This window comes from Rana temporaria, chromosome 4 (genome assembly GCF_905171775.1).
Source record: "Rana temporaria chromosome 4, aRanTem1.1, whole genome shotgun sequence".
In the NCBI taxonomy this organism is placed as follows: domain Eukaryota; kingdom Metazoa; phylum Chordata; class Amphibia; order Anura; family Ranidae; genus Rana; species Rana temporaria.
The window spans coordinates 30,423,011-30,444,462 of record NC_053492.1 but is presented as its reverse complement, the minus strand read 5'-3'; the positions used below and the strand labels follow the sequence as shown (position 1 = coordinate 30,444,462).

The window sequence follows — 21,452 nt, the reverse complement described above, 5'->3', positions numbered from 1 at the left end:
GAGCGCCCACCATCCCTCGCATGCGTCAAATGACTTCGACGCATGCGTGGAAGAATTTAACTGGCAGGCCCGCCCACGTCGCCGCATCATCGTCGCGACGACACCGCGGACACGCCCTGCGTATTGTTTACGCGCGGATTTCTGTACGATGGTTAGTACAGCCATCGTACAGAAATCCCCGGCCAGACATGTACGGTGAAAACGGTCCGGCGGACCGCTTTCATCGTACATGTTTGGTCGTCTGTACACGGCCTATCACTTTGAATTTTCCATCACTTCCCACCTTTGTGATAATGGTCACCAGGACAAATAGAAAAGGTTAATCTTACTACCCCGTTTCATGATGACATGACTGTATTTGAATACATGTAGATTATTGTACCATATATAAATAAGACATCCCCTGAAAATAAGCCCCATTGTGTTTCTTTGTAACCAAAACATGGTTGCAGGGACACAGACAGCAATAAGAACACAACAAAGGCTCTAACCCTTTCCCAATCTATCCATAACTAAAACATGGTGGGGCAGATCCACATACAATTAGATGGGCGCAGCGTATGTGAGATACGCTACGCCGCTGTAACTTACCGTTGGCAGCTTTGAATCCACAAAGAATTTGCGCCGTAAGTTACGTCGGCGTAGTGTATCTCTTGCGGCGTAGCGGCGCCTAATTCAAATCGGCGAGTAGGGGGGCGTGTTTCATTTAAATGAAGTGCGTCCCTGCGCCGAACGAACTGCGCATGCGCCGTCCCTAAATTTCCCGCCATGCATTGCGCTAAATGACGTCGCAAGGACGTAATTGGTTTTGACGTGGACGTAAATTACGTCCAGCCCCATTCAAGAATGACTTACGCAAAAAAAAAAAAAATTATACGCGGGAACGATGGCCATACTTAACATTGCGTACACCACCAAATAGCAGCTTTAACTATACGCCGAAAAAAGCCGACTAGAGACGACGTAAAGGAATGCGCCAGCCGCTCGTACATTCGTGGTTTGCTAATTTACATACTCGACACGGAAAACGACGTGAACGCCACCCAGCGGACGCCGAAGAATTGCATCTTAGATCCAAAGGCGTACGAAGACGTACGCCTGTCGGATCTAACCCAGATGCCGTCGTATCTTGTTTTGAGGATTCAAAACAACGATACGACACGGGAAATTTGAAAGTACGCCGGCGTATCAGTAGATACGCCGGCGTACTCTCTCTGTGGATCTGCCCCGGTGTATCTATACATACACATAATCACATTGAATTCTGTTTTAAGAATTTCCAGTAGCATTTGACTGTTATTTGATATGGCATGTAAAGCCTAAAAGCGAAAAGCGTTTTTATCATCTGTAAAAAAAGAAATAAAAAAAAAGAAAAGCAGTTTTGGTGTCCTGTTTTTAAAATGCCATAAATATAATAAATGCTTTGTCTAAATCAAAGATCTTGACAACACTACTGCCTCTGAATTATTATTATTATTATTAACTATATTACTATAATTATACAGAACGAGCATAATAATACTTAATCACATTATAAAGAAAAACACAATTACAGTAATAGAATAAACAGTAAAATTCTATATTTTGTAGTTATTTAAATGCTACAAATAGCAATTTTTTTGAGATATGGTGAAGCTGTTAAAATTGTGTATGGTCAAGTAAACAAAAAATACAAAATGATGGAATACATTTTTTTGTTGTTGTTAATGTATGCATCAAACTGTGTACCTGAATAATAAGAGGCTGCCACAGAGTATTTCAATGCAACATGTGCCAATCTTTTACTAGACAAAACAGACTTCCCTGGACCTTAACATAATTGTACATTTGATAATATTGATAAAGAAGTAGCACATGTTTAAAAATTGTATATAGTTATGTCTGCCTGTAGATCCTCTTTTATATCTTTTATTATATAGAATGTTTATTAATCCAATACCCAAGATACTGCAAATGACTGGCAACCTTCTCTAAGGACTTTCAGAGAAAAACATCCCCACAGACTTAACATCAAATTGTGTTATCTAGATGAAAAAAATCTCAATGCTTTTTCCTAGAATGCACCATTGTATATCAAGTTGGACCAACTAAATACAACCTCAATTAAAAAAAATGTATGTAAAATTTACATTAAAATCAGAATGCAATGATTTTCAGATCTCAAATCAAATGTTTAACCACTTCAGCTCCGGAGGATTTGGCTGCTTAACCACTTAAGACCCGGACCTTTAGGCAGGTAAAGGACCTGGCCAGTTTTTGCGATTCGGCACTGCGTCAATTTAACTGACAATTGCACGGTCGTGCGAAGTGGCTCCCAAACAAAATTTGCGTCTTTTTTTTCCCACAAATAGAGCTTTCTTTTGGTGGTATTTGATCACCTCTGTAGTTTTTATTTTTTGCGCTATAAACAAAAATAGAGCGACATTTTCGAAAAAAATTCAATATTTTTTACTTTTTGCTATAATAAATATCCCCCAAAAATATATACTTTTTTTTTTATCCTCAGTTTAGGCCGATACGTATTCTTCTACCTATTTTTGGTAAAAAAAAATTGCAATAAGCTTTTATCGATTGGTTTGTGCAAAATTTATAGCGTTTACAAAATAGGGGATAGTTTTATTGCATTTTTTATTTATTTTTTTACTACTAAAAACGTTGTTTTTTACATGCCGAAAAACGATCGTGTGTACGTGGCATAAGAAATTCTAAAATTGTGAAATATTTTCAGAATAATGTTCCTCAACATAACATTGCAAAGACTTTAAATATATCATCATCTACAGTACATAATATCTTTAAAACAGTCTGAGAATCTGGAGAAATCTCTGAGCGTAAGGGATAAGACCAAAACACAATGGGGTAGATTCAGGTACCTTTTGCGCCCGTTTTAACGCTGCGCCTCCGTAAATTACGTGCACTACGCTACGTAATTTGCGCGGGCGCTCCTTAAAAATGCCCGGCGTAAGGGCGCGTAATTTAAATGATCCGTAGGGGGCGTGGATCACTTAAATTAGGCGCGTTCCCGCGCGAACGTAGTGTGCATGCTCCGTCGGGAAACTTTCCCGACGTGCATTGCGGCAAATGACGTCGCAAGGACGTCATTTGCTTCAACGTGAACGTAAATGGCATCTAGCGCCATTCACGATTCACTTACACAAACAACGCAATTTTCAAACATCGCAACGCGGGAACGACGGGTATACTTAGCATTGGCTGCCCCTGCTAATAGCAGGAGCAGCCTTACGTGGAACCCGACGAACGTAAACAACGTAAACTGCGCGCGTACGGTTGTGAATCGCTGGTTAGTATGCAATTTGCATACTCTACGCTGACCACTACAGGAACGCCACCTAGCGCCCAGCGTAAGAATGCAGCCTACGATACGACGGCATAAGAGCCTTATGCCAGTCATATCTTAGGCTGCAGTTGGCGTATCGAGCTCTCTGAATCAGGAGCAGTCGATACGCCGGCGCAACTAAGCAATTGCGCTGCGTAACTATGGTTACGCAGACGCAATTGCTTTCTGAATCTACCCCAATGTTGAATGCCTGTGATTTTTGGGCCCTCATAGGGCACTGAATGATTCTGTAACGAACATCGCTGCATGGGCTCAGGAACACTTCTGAACATCACTGTCTGTGAACACAGTTTGTCGTGTCATCCAAAAATGCAAGGTAAAGCTCTATAATGCAAAGCCACATCAGAACATGATCAAGAAACGCCACCATCTTCTCTGGGCCAAAGCTCATTGCAAATGGTCTGCAAAGTGGACAACTGTTCTGTGGTCAATGAATCTGTATTTTACATTTTTTTGGGGGCAACCACATGTGCTGTGTCCTCTGAACTAAAGAGGAGAGGGAGGGATCTATCAGCAGTCAGTTAACCGGTTAAGACTGGTTAAGACCCGGACCAATATGCAGGTTAAGGACCTGGCCCCTTTTTGCGATTCGGCACTGCGTCGCTTTAACTGACAATTGCACGATCGTGCGACGTGGCTCCCAAACAAAATTGGCGTCCTTTTTTTACCCACGAATAGAGCTTTCTTTTGGTGGTATTTGATCACCTCTTTTTTTACTTTTTGCTATATTAAATATCCCCAAAAAAATGTTTTTACTCAGTTTAGGCCGATACGTATTCTTCTACATATTTTTGGTAAAAAAAATCGCAATAAGCATTTATTGATTGGTTTGTGCAAAATGTTATGCCATTTTTGTTAATTTTTTTTTTTTACTAGTAATGGCAGTGATCAGCAATTTTTTTTTGTGACTGCGACATTATGGCGGACACATCGGACACTTTTGACACATTTTTGGGAATATTGTCATTTTCACAGTGAAAAGTGCTATAAAAATGCACTGATAACTGTGAAAATGACAATGGCAGTGAAGGGGTTAACCACTATAAGGGTTCAGGGTTAAGTGTGTACTAATGTGTTTTTTCTAACTGAAGGGGGGCGTGCCTGGACGTGTGACGTCACTGATTGTTGTTCCCTATGACAGGGAACAGACGATCAGTGACAAGCCACAGAGAAGAATGGGGAAGGTTTGTTAATACTCACCTCTCCCAGTTCTTCAGCTCCTGTGAGTGGGCAGGCATGGTCAGGCCGGGTCGCGAGCGCACCGCCGCTGGCATGCTCGCAACCCACGGCTGGGCTCTTAAAGGGGATGTACCTGTACGTCCATGTGCCCAGCCGAGCCATTCTGTCGACGTATATCGACATGCGGCGGTCCTTAAGTGGTTAAAAACCTGCAGATCTAATATAATGGGGATGCATTAGTACATATGGAATGGCCAGCTAGCACATTTGGAAAGGCACCATCAATTACTGTGGGAGGGTTGGTGGAGGACCATCTTTTGAGGATGGCATGGCACGTCTGGCAGACATGAAGCATGTCGAAAGCCAAGCTTTGTTATGTTGTGTAGCTGCAGCTTCAGCTTTCTATTGGTAAGGGGAAACAGTTTCCAGGTAACCAAAGAGCTGGTATAGACTTTACTAGGGAACCTCATCTAAAAAAACTAAAAAGTGTGAGCTCCCACCTAAAAATTCATACCAGACATTTAATCTAAGCATGCAGTATGTCTGGCCAAAAAGGAGGGGAATCCCTAAACCATACCAGGCCACATGACTGCAACATGAGGGAGTACTAAGCACCCCCTACTTACATTTGAGGGTGGTATCTACGTCCCCCTTATTGTTAAAGGAGCCTTTTAGATTTTGATAAACACCCCAGCCTGCAGACCTCCACAACCACTGGGCCAGGGTTGTGGGGAAGAAGCACTTGTTCTCATTAACATGGGGACATACAGTACTTGAGTGATCTCATCACTTCTACCTTAGCACAAATATACAAACTGTCTGGATGACCTCCTCCATGAACTTAAACACTTATCCTGATTACAATACAGTTGCCAATGCCCTACCTAAGTCATATTTCCAAATATTAGAGACTTGTAACGGATATATTTAGAAATAATACGAACCTAAATGTAGATCTCATATTTTGAGAAGAACCTAGCTGTTATGTGACTTGGGCCTCCCTGACATTAGTTGCTACTATCAGGCAGTTATATTAGAACATCACAGACCCAATAACTCTTCTACATGCAATCCAGATAGGAAGGAACAAAAATAAATCTACTATCCCGTTCACATTGTTAGTTTGGAAAATAGTAAACTTTAGACCTCTGTCTACAAATTCTGCTATGGAATTCATGTCACCGTTGCAATGCCTGGAACCCTTAACCCCTGAACATAATATCAATCCATTGTTAACAAAAGAAATACAAAATGTTAATGACCTATACTGTATAAGACTGAAGACTCAAATCATTTAAAATCCTTTTCAAACAGAGTATCAATCTAATTTCCAAAATAGTGCGTAGGAAATTTCCACACTATTATAGAATAAGCCTTGTGGAGGATTTTGGCTTACGTCAATAACCAAATATAAACATGTTCACATTTAGTCAATGACCTCACCAGGGATCATCCATACTTTTGTTTACATTCAGTTAATGACTGGGGAAATATCATTTCTGACTAGAGTCTGTATGAAACAGATTGTCTCTGTGGGTTGATGCATATTGTGTCATTGGATGTCATTCATAGTGATTGGCAAGGATCTATATTAATGGCTTTATATTCGTAAGTAACCTGGGGTATTTACCTATTACTCATTCTCATAGGGGTGGCAGAATATCTGTGGCCCCATTATTTTAAAGGTCCCCCATCCTGCAGACCCCTACATTCACCATGCCAGGGATGTGGGGAAGGGGCCATTGTATCCATCAGCATGGGCTCCCTATAAATTAAGGGCCATATTCTCAAAGAATTACGCCGGCGTATCAGCAGATACGCCAACATAAGTCCAATTCTAAGGCCGTCCTATGTTTAAGTGTATTCTCAAACTGAGATACACTTAAACATGCCTAAGATACGACGGCCAGCGCCGTTGTATATTAGGCTGCAATATCTACGCTGACCGCTAGGTGGCGTTTCCTTTGCGGTCAGCGTAGAATATGCAAATGACTAGTCACGCCGATTCACGAACGTACGCTTGCCCGTCGTAGTGTTTTTACGTCGTTTCCGTAAGCGATACGCGGCGTAAAGATAAACATGCCCCTTAGGTGGCATACTCAATGTTAAGTATGGCCGTCGTTCCCGCGTCGCAATTTGAAAATTTAACGTCGTTTGCGTAAGTCGTCTGTGAATGGCGCTGGACGCCATTTACGTTACCGTAAAAACAAATGACGTCCGTGCGACGTCATTTAGCGCAATGCACGTCGGGTAATTTACCCGACGGAGCATGCGCAGTACAATCGGCGCGGGAGCGCGCCTAATTTAAATGATCTACGCCCCCTACCAGGATCATTTGAATTAGGAGTGCTTCCGCGGGTGGACTTTACGCTACGCTGCCGCAAGTTTACAGGTAAGTGGTTTGGGAATCAGGCCCTTGCCCGTTAAACTTGCGGCGGAGTAACGTAAACGAGATACGTTACAGCACCGGATATGTACGAGAATCTGGCCCATAGTCACTAAACATAGTATGGTATGGATTTTAGAGGGACCATTCTGTTTTTTTTTTTTGCGTAGGGTTTCACTTGATATTCATACCAGATGTTCATCAATTCTAAAAGACTTGTATGCATCTTACTTGTTATGATTTTGAGCTGCCCAGATCCTCTCGTTGTGAGTTTGCTCGAACCTGAATCCTACGAAGTGACTCAGCTATCTTAACTATCTGTAAAATGTGTTGCCTGATGGAGAATTTGGGCTCCGAGGGACTTCAATATCTCAATATCGGTCATAGATTGGCCTTCAGTATTAGATATGTTATGTAGAGGGGCCGCAAATTCAGGATCCATCCCACAATTTGGGTCCATAATGGTTCTATATTTAGTATAGCAATCATTTGTTGCACTGTGGTATTGTCTCTATGCTTGGATGCCTGCTCCTATGTTAACCAGTATCATTTCCCCTCTTACTTTTGTCTGTTATGTTTGATTATTTTTTTTAAAAAAAAATCTGTATCCCCCCCCTTTTTTTTACTCTGCTTGTTTTCCCCCTTTTTGTTTTATTTTCTTTTCCCCTTTTGTTTTTTACGACTTAATATGTGCAGAGCATGCGAGGATTGTTCGCTGCTCTCTGTGTTGGCGCATATATTCTTTACTTGAAAAACGAATAAAAACCATTGAAACAGAAAAGACTTGTATGCATTTTTAGGGGAACACCGTACCTTTTTTGTGGGGTCTTCTATTAACATCAATACCAGTCTCTCATTTAGGGGGTGTAGCAGTGGTAGCCCCTGCTACAAAGAACAAGGGTTGTTTTCATCCGATTCTTGGAGATTCTGATTATCCAGATGTGGACTGTCTTCATAATAGTCCAAAGCTAGAGCTCAGGGCTCCACCCAACAGACAGGGGGTCTGTGTATAAGAGTCAAAAGGACTCCAATCCTCTGCAGGAGTCAGAGAGGCTACATGGGGCAGCCGGAGTGTGCATTTTTGCAGGAGGCAGATTTTGTTTGTGACGGAGCAGCAAGGAGCTGATCGTAAGTAAGCTATGAGAGAGCTTGACTCAAAGAAACTCTTTTGGTCTGTGGAGCAGGCCGTAGAACTAAACTTGAGGCCTGAAGCAGCTGTGTGCCAAGAGAGTAAGCCAGGAGGCTGAAGTATTCTGATTGTGCAAGTTACAGCAGTTACAGCAGTGGAACCCTCTGCGTGGCCAATTGATGTCTTTTGTGAACTTTTCCTTTCTTTCAAATAAAACTGGTCTACCATGCCCTTAAAAATATTGTTTTGGACTGGTGGCACTTATTGAAAATGCACCTACTGCTTGAGTCTAATCTCTCTCAATCTCACACGGCGTAAATGCCTGGAACTATCATTAACTGGCAATTACATTTTTTTTGTATTTTTTTTTTTGTAAATGTCACTAATGTTGTAGTAGGCTATATAATTCTCACAGATGTGCCATTTCAAATGAAGTTCTCCATGTCCACTGTTTTACTCCTTTCTGGGCTGCTTTTTAAACTTTTTGGCTCCCCTTTTTACTACTTGCGTGTCCTTGTGTCCCCACATACCCCCCCCCCCCCCCCCCCCGGAGCTACATAGTTACATAGTTAGTCAGGTTGAAAAAAGACATAAGTCTATCTAGCTCAACCATAAAAAAATTAAAATAATAATATAAAAAATATTGCACAATACCATATACCCAATTCTATACCCACAGTTGATCCAGAGGAAGGCAAAAAAAAAACAGCAAAGCATGCCTTAATTTGCTACAGCAGGGGAAAAAATTCCCTCCTGATCCCCTGAGAGGCAATCAGATTTTCCCTGGATCAATTTTACCTATAAATGTTAGTACCCAGTTATATTATGTACATTTAGGAAAGTATCCAGGCCTTTTTTAAATCAATCTACTGAGGTGGCCAGAACCACCTCCGGAGGGAGCGTATTCCACATTTTCACAGCTCTTACCGTGAAGAAACCTTTCCGTATTTGAAGATGAAATCTGTTTTCCTTTAGACGCAAAGAGTGCCCCTGTGTCCTCTGTGTTGACCGTAAAGTGAATAACTCAACGCCAAGTTCACTATATGGACCCCTTATATATTTGTACATGTTGATCATATCCCCCTTATTCTACTCTTCTAAAGAGTGAATACATTCAGTTCCTCATAGCTGAGTTCCTCCATACCATCTCTTGATACTTGCCTATCCAGGGCAACCCCATGTTTCTCCCATCTATTAAATATAGAGCATTTGAACAATGGCGTACCTGTGGTTTCACCAAAGTGGCCTCCCTATGTCATGGCAACCATAGTGTATCCTTCTCTGTTCTATCACAGTATTCTCTATCGCCAGCACATCTCTTTCATTATCAACAGCTATTTAGTTACCTACGGACCTGCTACAGTCTCAAGCTTGATCCTCTTCAAAGCTCTTTTACTGATATAGTGCTCCATCGTGATGACTATTCCATCTGTAGCCTATATTTTCACCTTATTACACAGCAGCCGGCTAAATACCATCTTGCTCCATTTCGGAAATGGTTCTCCATCTTCAATGATGCTCCGTCTTCAAGGAATCCCATCCTTTAATATAAAAGTCAATAAAGGTATACTGCTTAAAAAACCCATCAGCCAAGCCTAAAGCACTTTAAATATAAATCATCAGCTTGTTGAGGGAAGAAATAATCAAATAGGTTGGAAATGATTATGCAATGTTATTTTGTCTACCCTATGTTAAACCAGCACCAGGACCAAACCTTTATCGATCCCCTTCAAAGCCTAAAAGCAAATGGTCACACAAGTGGCTTGGGAATCCAGCAGTAGGAATAGATATCTGAGTGTTTACATTGTTTCTGCATGTCTAAACCTCTCCACCAATGTCTGTGAAGGTCTGAATTTGCAAGAATCAGTAGAATTAAGACTGTATATGTCATTGTTACTCTCAATCCAATTCTTAAGTCAGGAATTACAGCTGGTGAGAGTGTTTCTTCTGCCTTTAGCAGCCCCAGTTCTCTTACAGGAAGCAGGCCTACCAAAAATTGGTTGTCTACAGGTCCTAGTACATATAGACTAGTTCCTGGCCAGAGGACTGAGCAAAGAAAACAGGAATAGGCACCTGTAGTCAAGGCTTTGGACACTGCAGAAGTTAAAGCTTTTTGTGTAATACAAAGAATGGTTCCGAGGTCAGAGAAGTTAGTGGGCAAGCATAATCTAGTAAAGAGTCTGATGTCAAGGCTGGTAGCAACTCAAAAGAGTAATCCAATTTTAAAGCAGAGGTCAGCAACAAGGGAATAGAAGACAGGTTGATAGGCAGGGACACTCAAGGTACAACATGTAGGGAGTCAGGAAGCAAAACAGTATCAGAAGCCTAGGGCCTTGGGTTTAATTATGATGCTGAAATAGAGCAGTGTGTTGCCATAACCAATCAGGCTAGAGGGATAGGTACAAGCAATGTAACAGCACTGCCAAGCAACCAATATTTTGTGGAGGAGGTGTGGTGCCTCTGGCCAATGAAGAGGGAGGAGGCAGTGCCCACAGAATGAGGCTTGCTGTAACCAAGTTCCCGAACTGAGACCGACTAATACAATGAGTGGGGGAATCATCTCCTTTGCCTGTCAAAAGAAAATCAGACCGGGTGGCAGGGAGCAACGTAGAGGCATGAGCTTGACTCATGCTCCAGACAATCAGCTATCTTTATCATTGATCTAATATTTGGTCAATGATATAATGGGGATTCAAGTGATGTCATTGACCAAAAATGGTCATGTCCATGGTCAATGATGTCACCAAGGAGACCCTCCTCTTTGTTTATATTGTGGGGGCACAGATTGAGACATATGATTTTCAGTCAAATTGTGGGTTTGAATGTGTCGGCAGGAGATGAGATTTTTTTCTTTTGGTGGCCATTGGGCATCTCATTGACATGGATCTGTATTGCTGCATGTGATTGATGGTGGATTTACAATGTAGGCTTTTTTTAATGAAAGAACTTGTCAAAGACTGTGTTTGTGTTTATTTACAATTTTTTACTTAATGTTTTACTACTATTATTTACAAAAAAAATTGTGAATGAGTAGGGTTACTTTTTGCCTCTTACACATTCACGACGGGGCAGTATCTAGAGGCTTCTTATTTTTACAGGGGGCTTCCAGTTTTCAATAAGCCACTGGGCCAGGGTTGTGGGGAAAAAGCTCTTGTCCTCACCAACATGGGGACAAGGTATTTTGCCAGGGGTCCTTCTTAGCAATGTGCCCACGATGTTGAGGGCTTGTGGCCTAGTATGGTTCAGGAGGGGCCAGTCAGGCTGTATGCTCAAGTAAGGGTCTGGTATGAATTTTGTGGGGTTCAGGTTTTTGGTGAATGGGTAGTGGTACTATGTATCCAATACTCATTCATATGGGGGGACAGGATCTGGGGACCTTCTTTTTAAAGGGGGCTTCCAGATTCCGATAAGCCCTTTTGCCTACAAGGTGCTTTGAAGTGGGGGGCGGAGTCCCCCCACCCAAAATCACCCACCCCCATGTTTTTTTTTTTTATTATTTTTTATTAATTTTTTTGTCTTTTTTCTTTTTTTTTTCTTGTTTTTTTTAAGTGTATTTTGTGCGTGTACTCGAGAGAGGAGCCGGACTGCAGGAGTTGGGAGTAGGCAGGCCTCCCCCAGAGGCAATCTGCCACCTTTCTCCATGCCCCGGGTGGCAATGGCGGGTGTGTGAGGGGGTCCTCCCACACAGCCCGCCCTACCTGCTCCGCTTTGAAGCCCAACGGGGCAGAGGGACTCCCTATAAGGGAGTGAGAGGATTAGCCCACTCAACCAGCCCCATTAGTCCTTCGCCTCTCTTTAGAGACCGCGTGGTCAATGTGCGTGTGTTAACCCAATTTAGAGTGCGTGTGTAGGTGTGGTGGTTTTTGTGGGAGGGGGGTGGGCGTACTAAGCACAGGCTTACCTTGCATAGCACACCCACCGGGAGCCAGGCTGAGACCACCAAGCTCAATTCACATGAAGCCGAGACCGGGATCCGAACCTCTAGCTGCAGAGGTGAATGGCTTGTCAGCGCAGTGCCAATCGCGTTGAGCCACCGCAGCTTCCACCCACCCCCATGTTAAAGGCATGTAGCCTATTATGGTTCAGAAGGGGGCACTCACTTGTCCCCCCTTTCCTGACCTGCCAGGCTACATGCCCAGATAGGGGTCTGGTATGGATTTTGGGGGTACCCCACATCTTTTTTTTTGTCACAAGGTTCGCCTCCAAATCCATACCAGTCAAGAAGGGCCTGGCATGGACTGGGGGGGACCCCACACAGTTTTTTTCTTTATTTTTTCAATAGTCGGGTGTTGGCAATTATAACCTTGAGTCATTTTTAATGGGATTTGACTTGTTTTTTCCCATTAGAAATTACATTTTTGCTGCAGCGTGTTTTATGCATGCTACAGATGCGCCATTTTACAAGTACATTAAGGGGACCCCCAGGCACTATATTTAAAGGAATTATGCTTCCTCTACCCCTCTGGTGCCACATTTGGCACCTTTCAGGGGGAGCGGGTACCTGTGTTTGACAGGTACCCTGTCCCCACTTCTGTTAGACCTTGCCGCAGCAAGGTACGTCAGAAGTCTGGCCCCCTCCTCCTTTCCCTGCTGCTGGGCCAGTAAGGGAGCACAGCTTGCTTTGTGCATGCGCAGTAGGGATCATTTTGATTTTTAAGCATAATTAAAATCACTGCTCCTGCAAAAACAATCTTTTTTTTTATTTTTATTGATACATGTCCCCCAAAGCAGTACTCTGGCCATATCCCTTTTATGGCCAATTACATATATATTATTTTTCAAATATTATCATGTGGTGGGAGTTCACCCCTCCCTCCCAAGCTATCATTATCATTATTTAACTTTTTAGTAATTCATCATATTTAGTCACCTGACAACATGGGGCCAGATCCTAGTAGCGTGGCGCATTGTTGCGGCCGGCGTAGTGTATCTCTGATACACTACGCCGCCATAACTTACAGCGTATTTTCCTTATCCTCAAAGAAGTTTCACCGTAAGTTACAGCGGCGTAGTGTAATTTTGGCGGCGTAAGGGCGCGCAATTCAAATCGATGTGATGGGGGCGTGTTTTATGTAAATACGTCGTGACCCGACGTAAATGACGTTTTTTTAACGGAGCATGCGCCGTCCGTGGGGGTATCCCAGTGCACATGCTCGAAATTAAACCGGAACAAACCAATGCTTACGACGGTGACGTCATTCTGCGCAAATCCCTATTCGCGAACGACTTACGTAAACGACGTAAAAAATTCTAAATTCAACGCAGGAACGACGGCCATACTTAACATTGAGTACGCCTCATATAGCAGGGGTAACTATACGCCAGAAAAACGCAAACGACGTAAAAAAATGTGCCGGCCGGACGTACGTTCGTGGATCGCCGTATCTAGCTAATTTGCATACTCGACGCGGAATTCGACAGAAACGCCACCTAGCGGCCGGCGAAAAAATGCACCTATGATCCGACAGCGTACTAAGAAGTATGCCAGTCGGATCGAGCCCAGATGCAGTCGTATCTTGTTTTGTAGATACAAAACAAAGATACAACGCGGGAACTTTGAAATTATGCGGCGTATCAATAGATACGCCAGCGTAATTCTTCTGTGGATCTGGCCCATGGTGTGTACTTTACACTGAGCAGAATACGAAAGTATTTTTGTTTTCTGCATCACAAGACACACACAACAAATCTAACATGCATTTTATGTATCTATCTATTTTGCACTATATCAGTTTAATTAAATAATTCTTTATTTATATATTGTTAAACTTTCTAGAATCATGTAATAGTACTTCAATCTATCATGTACACAACATCTAATGCATTTATTTTGTAAACAATAAGACATATCAAATATATTATATATGCATTTTAATTTCATTCATTACACTAATTTGATTATTCCTTGACACATTATTAACAGTATGGAGACCTTTGGCTGGTGCCATCCTCCCTTTCTCCTATTTGGGGTGGCATGAAGTGTGGCCTCTTGCAAACCCCTTTGGGTTTATCTTTGTACATCAGTGGAGGTGAGATGGTCATGAGGTTTCAGCATATCATTCAGCAGGTATTAAATCATTGGTTTGGGAGGCTGTGCATCTCAGAATTCAGTGGTAAATATACACCTACATTTTAATGTATAATGAAAAAGTGGATTCTGTTGAAAGTTTAAACAATGAATGCTTTTGTTTTAGAGCAAACTACCCCTAGACAAAGACCGTGACTGAATAGGTCAAAACACGTCGGGGTCTATTTTGACATGGCAAGCGCTGTAATGTAATGCTATGTACAGTATTTACATCTTTGCAATGCTGTATTCTGGTTTATGTATTTTGCCTCAGGGCCATAGCTCATTTTTTAATAATTAAATTTCTTAATAAAAACGTATTTACATACTTATTGACCATTATATATTTTGCTGCAAAAAAAAACCCTTGGGGGAACATTCCTAACCAAAATAAGAAAAAAAATACTTGCATATAAGCCTTCAAAATGGGCACTTTTTCCTATCCGTTTCCCATAGACTTCAATGGTTTAGAACATTTCCCCTGTTTGGGAGTTCTGTGGGGGGTGTTTGGGCCCATCCTTAGTGACTATTTACCTTGTAAAGGAATTTTGAATACATTGTTTTTCTTCACTATATAACGTTTCAGGCTTGTTAAAAAGCAAGGCCATCATAGTTTAATGACACTTTTCTAACCCTAATGCCGCGTACACACGGTCGTTTTTCGGCATGAAAAAAAATGACATTTTTAAAAACGTCATTTAAAATCATCGTGTGTGGGCTTCACATCGTTTTTCGGCTTCTGAAATGTAATTTTTCAGGTTGTAAAAAATGATCGTGTGTGGGCTAAAACGACGCTTTAAACCCGCGCATGCCCAGAAGCGAGTTATGAGCCGGGAGCGCTCGTTCAGGTAAAACTACCATTCATAATGGAGTAAGCACATTCATCACGCTGTAACAGACAAAAAAGCGTGAATCGTCTTTTTCTAAAAAGGAATCAGCTAAAAGCAGTCCAGAGGGGAAAAGAACTTCCCCTTCAGAGTGCCGTCGTACGTGTTGTACGTCACCGCGCTTTGTTCATAATTTTTTTAAACTGATGGTGTGTGGGCAACATCGTTTTTAATGATGAAGTTGGAAAAACTTCGTTTTTTGGACATGCTGAAAAATGTAGTTTTTTTTCATGCGTACGCCACATAAGAAGCCCTTAAACATATCTAATTTTGCCTTTCCTACTGAACATAGGGCCAGATTCACAGCGGAGATACGACGGAGTATCTCAGATACTCCGTCGTATCTCTCAGAGTATCTATGCGACTGATTCATAGAATCAGTTACGCATAGATAGCCCTTAGATCCGACAGGTGTAATTGTTTTACACTGTCGGATCTTAGGATGCAATACCGCGGCCGCCGCTGGGTGGAGTTTGCGTCGTATTCCAGCGTCGGGTATGCAAATTAGCAGTTACGGCGATCCACGACGGATTTTTGCGTTCGGGACGTCGTCGCTAGTATAGTTTCCTGTCGTAATTTTAGTCGTGGTTTGACCTGCCCTGACTTTAGTCAGCACACGTATGTGCTGTTTAAAGTATGGCCGTCGTTCCCGTGTCGAAATTTAAATTTTTTTTGTCTTGCGTAAAACGTCCGGGAATACAAAAGTACGCTACGCACGTCGTCGCCGTTCGAAAAAATGACGTCACTTTGCGCAAAGCACGGCGGGAATTTCAAAACGGAGCATGCCCAGTAGGTCCAGCGCGGGAGCGCGCCTAATTTAAATGGCACACGCCCCTTTGAATTACGCGGGCTTACGCCGGAGGCTGCCAGCGTAAGTTTTCACGCAAGTGCTTGTGAATCAGGCACTTGCGATGAAAACTTGCGGCGGTGTAACGTATCTATGATACGTTACGCCGCTGCTATTGTACATGAATCTGGCCCATAATGCTCATAAATTATTTGACCCAGTTTCACCACAATTTTGGCAAATCAAAATCAGTCAACTGCTGATCAACTTAATTTACAACAAACTTTTGACCATGAGGCATTTTGACCATAAAAGTCAGGCCTCGTACACATGACCGAACATGTCTGCTGAAACTGGTCCGCGGACCAGTTTCAGCAGACATGTTCGGTCGTGTGTAGGGCCAACCGGATAATATTCCAGCCGACCGGACAGGTTTCCAGCGTACAAATGTTTCTTAGCATGCTAAGAAACATGTCCGCTGGAACCATGTCCGCCGGACATGTCCGATGGTCAGTATGACTCATCGGACATGTCCGCTGGCCCGAGAACCCGCTCATTGCGTTGAAGTGATTCAACGCATGCGTGGAAGCATTGAACTTCTTGGTTCGCGCACGTTGCCGCGTCATCGTCGCCGCCACGTCACAGCGTCATCACCGCGTCATCTGTCCGCGGGGAATTTGGTCTGATGGTGTGTACAGCCATCAGACCAAATGATCCCAGCGGACATGTCCGATGAAAACGTTTGTATTAACATTTTTTTTCAATACAAATGACGGAGCAGATATGAAGAACCATTTGTGACCTCTGGCATTAGGTGATGGTTAGCACATTCGGCTTACAGTTTATACATTGATTTGCATTTTAATTAATGAAATGAATATTTGATCCCCTATCAATCAGCAAGATTTCTGGCTCCTAGGTTTCTTCTATACAGGTAACAAGCTGAGATTAGGAGCACTTTCTTAAAGGGATAAAAGACACCTGTCCATAGAAGCAAATCAACCAATCAGATTCCAATCTCTCCACCATGGCCAAGGCCAAAAAGCCATCCAAGGATGTCAGGGACAAGATTGTAGACCTACACAAGGCTGTAATCGGCTACAAGACCATCGCCAAACAGCTTGGTGAGAGGGTGACAACAGTTGGTGTGCTTATTCACAAATGCAAGAAACACAAAATAATTGTCAGTCTCCCTCAGTCTGGAGCTCCATGTGAGATCTCACCTTGTGGAGTTTCAATGATAATGAGAACGGTGAGGAATCAGCCCAGAACTACACAGGAGAATCTTGTCAATGATCTCAAGGCAGCTGGGACCATTGTCACCAAGAAAACAATTGGTAACACTACGCCGAGAAGGACTGAAATCCCGAAGAGCCCACAAGGTCCCCCTACTCAAGAAATCATATATACAGGCCTGTTTGAAGTTTGCTAATGAACATCTGAATGATTCAGAGGAGAACAGGGGGAAAGTGTTGTGGTCAGATGAGACCAAAATTAAGCTCTTTGGCATCAATTCAACTCTACATGTTTGGAGGAGAAGGAATGCTGCCTATGACGCCAAGAACACCATCCCCATAATCAAACATGGCGGTGGAAAGATTATGCTTTGGGGGTGTTTTTCTGCTAAGGGGACAGGACAACTTCACTCATCAAAGGGATGATGGAAGGGGCCATATACCGCCAAATGTTGGGTGAGAACCTCCTTCCCTTAGCCAGGGCATTAAAAATGGGTCATGGATGGGTCTTCCAGCATGACAATGACAACACATAGTCAAGGTAACACATTAAGGTCCCCATTGCCCCAAAGCACCCACCTCCCCAAGTTGAGGACATGTTGCCTGGTATGGTTCAGGATGGGGGGCTTACTTGTCCCCCCTCCTTCCTGACCTGCTGGGCTGCATCCTCAGACAAGGGCCTGGTATGGACTGGGGAGGACAGGACCCCATGCCATTTTTTTTTTTATATTTTCCCCCTCACCGTCTTGAGAGATGATTGGCTCCGCCCTCTACAGGAAACACAAATCATATACAATTTAAAAGGCCCCTCCCTTTCCTCTGACCATGCGTTGTTTTGTGTTTCCAGACCCTCCAGGAGCACCAACACATTTTTTGTTTTTCTTAGGTCTGGTAACTGTGGTTGGTGGACCCCCCTTCTCTGGCATCATCCAGTACTGGTTGTGGCCAAGTCCTGGGTGTTTAGTCCCTGTACTCTCTGCCAGAAGAGTTCCCTATTTTGGAGGTACTTGCTTACCTGGTGAACGTGGTGGCAACTTCCTTCAGGTTTTTCCCCAGCTCTGCCAATGTGGAAACCTTGTCCTCCTTGTGTTTCGCTGAGGTGTACCAATATGGCATTGGTGGACTTCCGGTGACGCGACAAGATGGCGCCAGAACTGGAAGTTACGTGACGCACTTCCCGGCGCCGTGTTTATAAGGAACACGGCGTGATACACTGAGGACATGCTGCCTGGAGGAACAGTCTGCTGAAATGCCTGACAGGCGCATTTTAGCAGGACGACAGCAGCCTATCTCTCCGGCCAATCTCCACTCGCCTTATGGAGCTTGAGGACAGGTCTGAGGATGGTGCACCCGCTCAGATTGAACCAGCGGCAGCCTGCGGGTTCCAAACTGGCCCCAAGGTAAGCCCTTGTCTTTGCTTTTTTTTCTAGGACAAACCGGTGAAAAAGAAATGTGGAAACTGTAGGGCCAGGCTTTCTGATAGTTATAAAACTATTTTGTGAGGATTGTATTCCATTCAGGGCTAGGTCAGAGACTGCCTCTTTGAAAGAGTTAATGTTTTCTATGAAGGAGGTTGTAGCCTCTTTCCGGTCCTTTAATGACAGAGTAGCAGGGCTGGGACCTTCCCCATCTAGGCTAGACCCCTTCCCCCAGCTAGACCCCTTCCGCTATCTGTGTCTAAGACCATTAGTTCACACTATACTTCTGATCTGGAAGAAGGTGAGAACCCAAGCTCTTCATCTGATGAGGATTACGCATTAGAAGAGGAGGCGGGTAGCTCTCTTGCTTAACCCTCTCGTGAGCAGAAAAACACTTAATGATAGGCCAGATGCCCAGATAAAAGTTAGTAGTGTCAGTATGCGTTGGTTAATTTGACAACTGTATGGCTAATTTGCCAACCTAAATATTTTACAATGTTTTTTAAGGACATTGGGTCTTATGAATGAACAGCTGTCAAGTGGGTTATCCAGTTTGGCTTGTCACCTTAGTACAATTGTACACCTTCCCAACTGTCCAATAGCCTTTTGAACATCTTTATTTCTTAGGCTGTAAATCAAAGGGTTTAACATTGGTGTAACAATTGTATAGAACACAGACACCATTTTATCTGTCACTATAGTATCTGAATTCCTTGGTCTCATGTACATAACTATAGCCGTTCCATAGAAGATGGTCACCACGATAAGATGGGATATGCATGTAGAGAAGGCTTTGTATTGCTCAGAAGGGAGCTTCACAATGACTAAGAAAATTTGTAAGTATGAAAAGAGGATGAGGCACAAGGGAATTAAAAGCAATATGGACCCACCAACCAAAGTTATAATGTTGTTCACTGTGATGTCCCCACAAGATAGCTGAAGTAAGGATGGAGCTTCACAAAAGAAGTGATTAATGGTGACATGTACACAGAACTTTAAATGGCATATAAAATATATATCAAATGAGGCTATACTACACCCAGCCATCCAAGAAAAGCCAATCATCCTTGTACATGAGACTATATTCATAATAACATTGTAACGTAAGGGATTACAGATAGCCACATATCGATCATAGGCCATGAAAGCCAATAGTATGCACTCTGTCTCACCCATAAAAAGATAAAAGTAAACCTGAAGAACACAACCAGTATATGAAATGTTTTTTGCGGACAAAACAATATTTAGTAGCATCTTGGGCACAATGATTGATGTATAACAGATGTCCAAGAAGGACAGATTAGTAAGAAATATATACATAGGGTTGTGTAAATGGCTGTCTGTTCTGACAGCCACTATAAGGAGAATGTTCCCAGCCAGCGTGGTCATGTAGACAAGTGAGAAGACCTGGAACAGCCAAAGTTGTATGTTGGGATTGTCTGTAAGTCCAAGTAGAATAAATTCTGTTACTGTACTTTGGTTTTCTGTAGCCATGGTCAAACTTCTTAAATAATATTTGCTTGGCCCACAACGGAATTCTTTGTGGCATTTGTGACAAAATAAAAAAGATCTATATGAGGAGAAATTTCAATCGGAAAATAAATCACCAATATACTTACGGACTATCAGGTTATGTCCATTTTGTAGACACAAAACACAAACATTTTAGCGGGTATTTTTATTATATATGTTTTTATTGATTTTTGGGTTAGAAACTTTTGCCGTAGGTTGAGCAAAATTATAGCTAGTCAGAGTTTCATTCTGTAATGTTGCAGCTGGATATTGTATATTTGATTTATGTAAAAAATGCTGCACCGAATTGTACAATAAGTAATACCAGGAGGTTTCAAATGGGGAGCAATTAGTAAAAGCTGGAAAAGTTAAAATATTTACCATTGAAAACATAAAATTATATTTGTAGAAGATAATACCAACTCAAAATAAAATGTGTATGCAAATACCTATTAAAAAATAAAGGCAATTCTACGTACTAATGGAAGAATTGTAACTAACTTATAAAAATACTGACTTACAAACAATGTAACTTGTAAAACAATTAGAAAATCTAAAAAGGAAAATGCTACTTATACATTCCTTTAATAATCATTACACAGAATATTAAATATAAACAATTTATTGGATATAAAATGTCACCAAAACATATACAAATCATTTTGTTTTTTAAGTGTATAAATATTTCATTATGTGATGTCAGGCCCAAGAATAAAGTGTATCTAAAACTGAACAATATATAAAATTGGTGCTAACATTTTAATTAACCAAACTATAAAATTCACAGACATGTGCAATTGTTTTCATTCCGAATTCATTTTTTAACAAATTTCGACAAATTTGTCAATTTGGAAAAATCCGAATTAACGAAACACCATTTAGCAAATTTTCAGAATATTCGTAAATTCGAAATTTGAAAACCCGAAAATGCAAACATCTGAAATAATATCTAACTAATAACAACAACTAACTAATAAATTATAAGAATTGGAATTTCCTTTCAAATTTGGCTATTAGTGAACATAACGAATATGAATTTATCCGAAGTTACCAATTATCTGAAATAACGAATGCCCTATTTAACTGCTTGCCGACCAGCCGCCGCAGTTATACCGCGACAGGTCGGCTCGGCTGCGCGAGATCATGTAACTATACGTCATCTTGCGAATCAGCCAATAGGGGCACGTGCGCGCCCCCTGCTCGCCCCTGGTTCCGATGCGTGTGCCATTACAGAGCGAGAACCGGGAGCTGTGTGTGTAAACACACAGCTCCCGGTCCTGTCAGGGGGAGAAATGACTGATCGTCTGTTCATACAATGTATGAACAGCGATCTGTCATTTCCCCAAGTTAGTCCCACCCCCCTTCAGTTAGAACACACACAGGGAACATAATTAACCCCTTCCTCGCCAGTGGCATTTTTATAGTAACCAATGCATTTTTATATCACTGATCGCTATAAAAATGCCAATGGTCCCGAAAATGTGTCAAAAGTGT

At 42.2% G+C, this 21,452-nt stretch overlaps 1 protein-coding gene across 1 annotated transcript; it reads right to left on the bottom strand.

Moving 5' to 3' along the window:
• Nucleotides 1-19,007: 19,007 nt before the first annotated feature.
• LOC120935586 (olfactory receptor 5AP2-like) lies at nucleotides 19,008-20,113 on the bottom strand. The gene has a single exon (XM_040347635.1). It carries the CDS (start codon nucleotides 19,938-19,940, stop codon nucleotides 19,008-19,010), a length of 933 nt encoding a protein of 310 aa, XP_040203569.1. The 5' UTR covers nucleotides 19,941-20,113.
• Nucleotides 20,114-21,452: the final 1,339 nt, after the last annotated feature.

Bases quoted from the DNA above. Each gene is read 5' to 3' on its own strand.
- LOC120935586 (XM_040347635.1), bottom strand. From the start codon at position 19,940: ATGGCTACAGAAAACCAAAGTACAGTAACAGAATTTATTCTACTTGGA.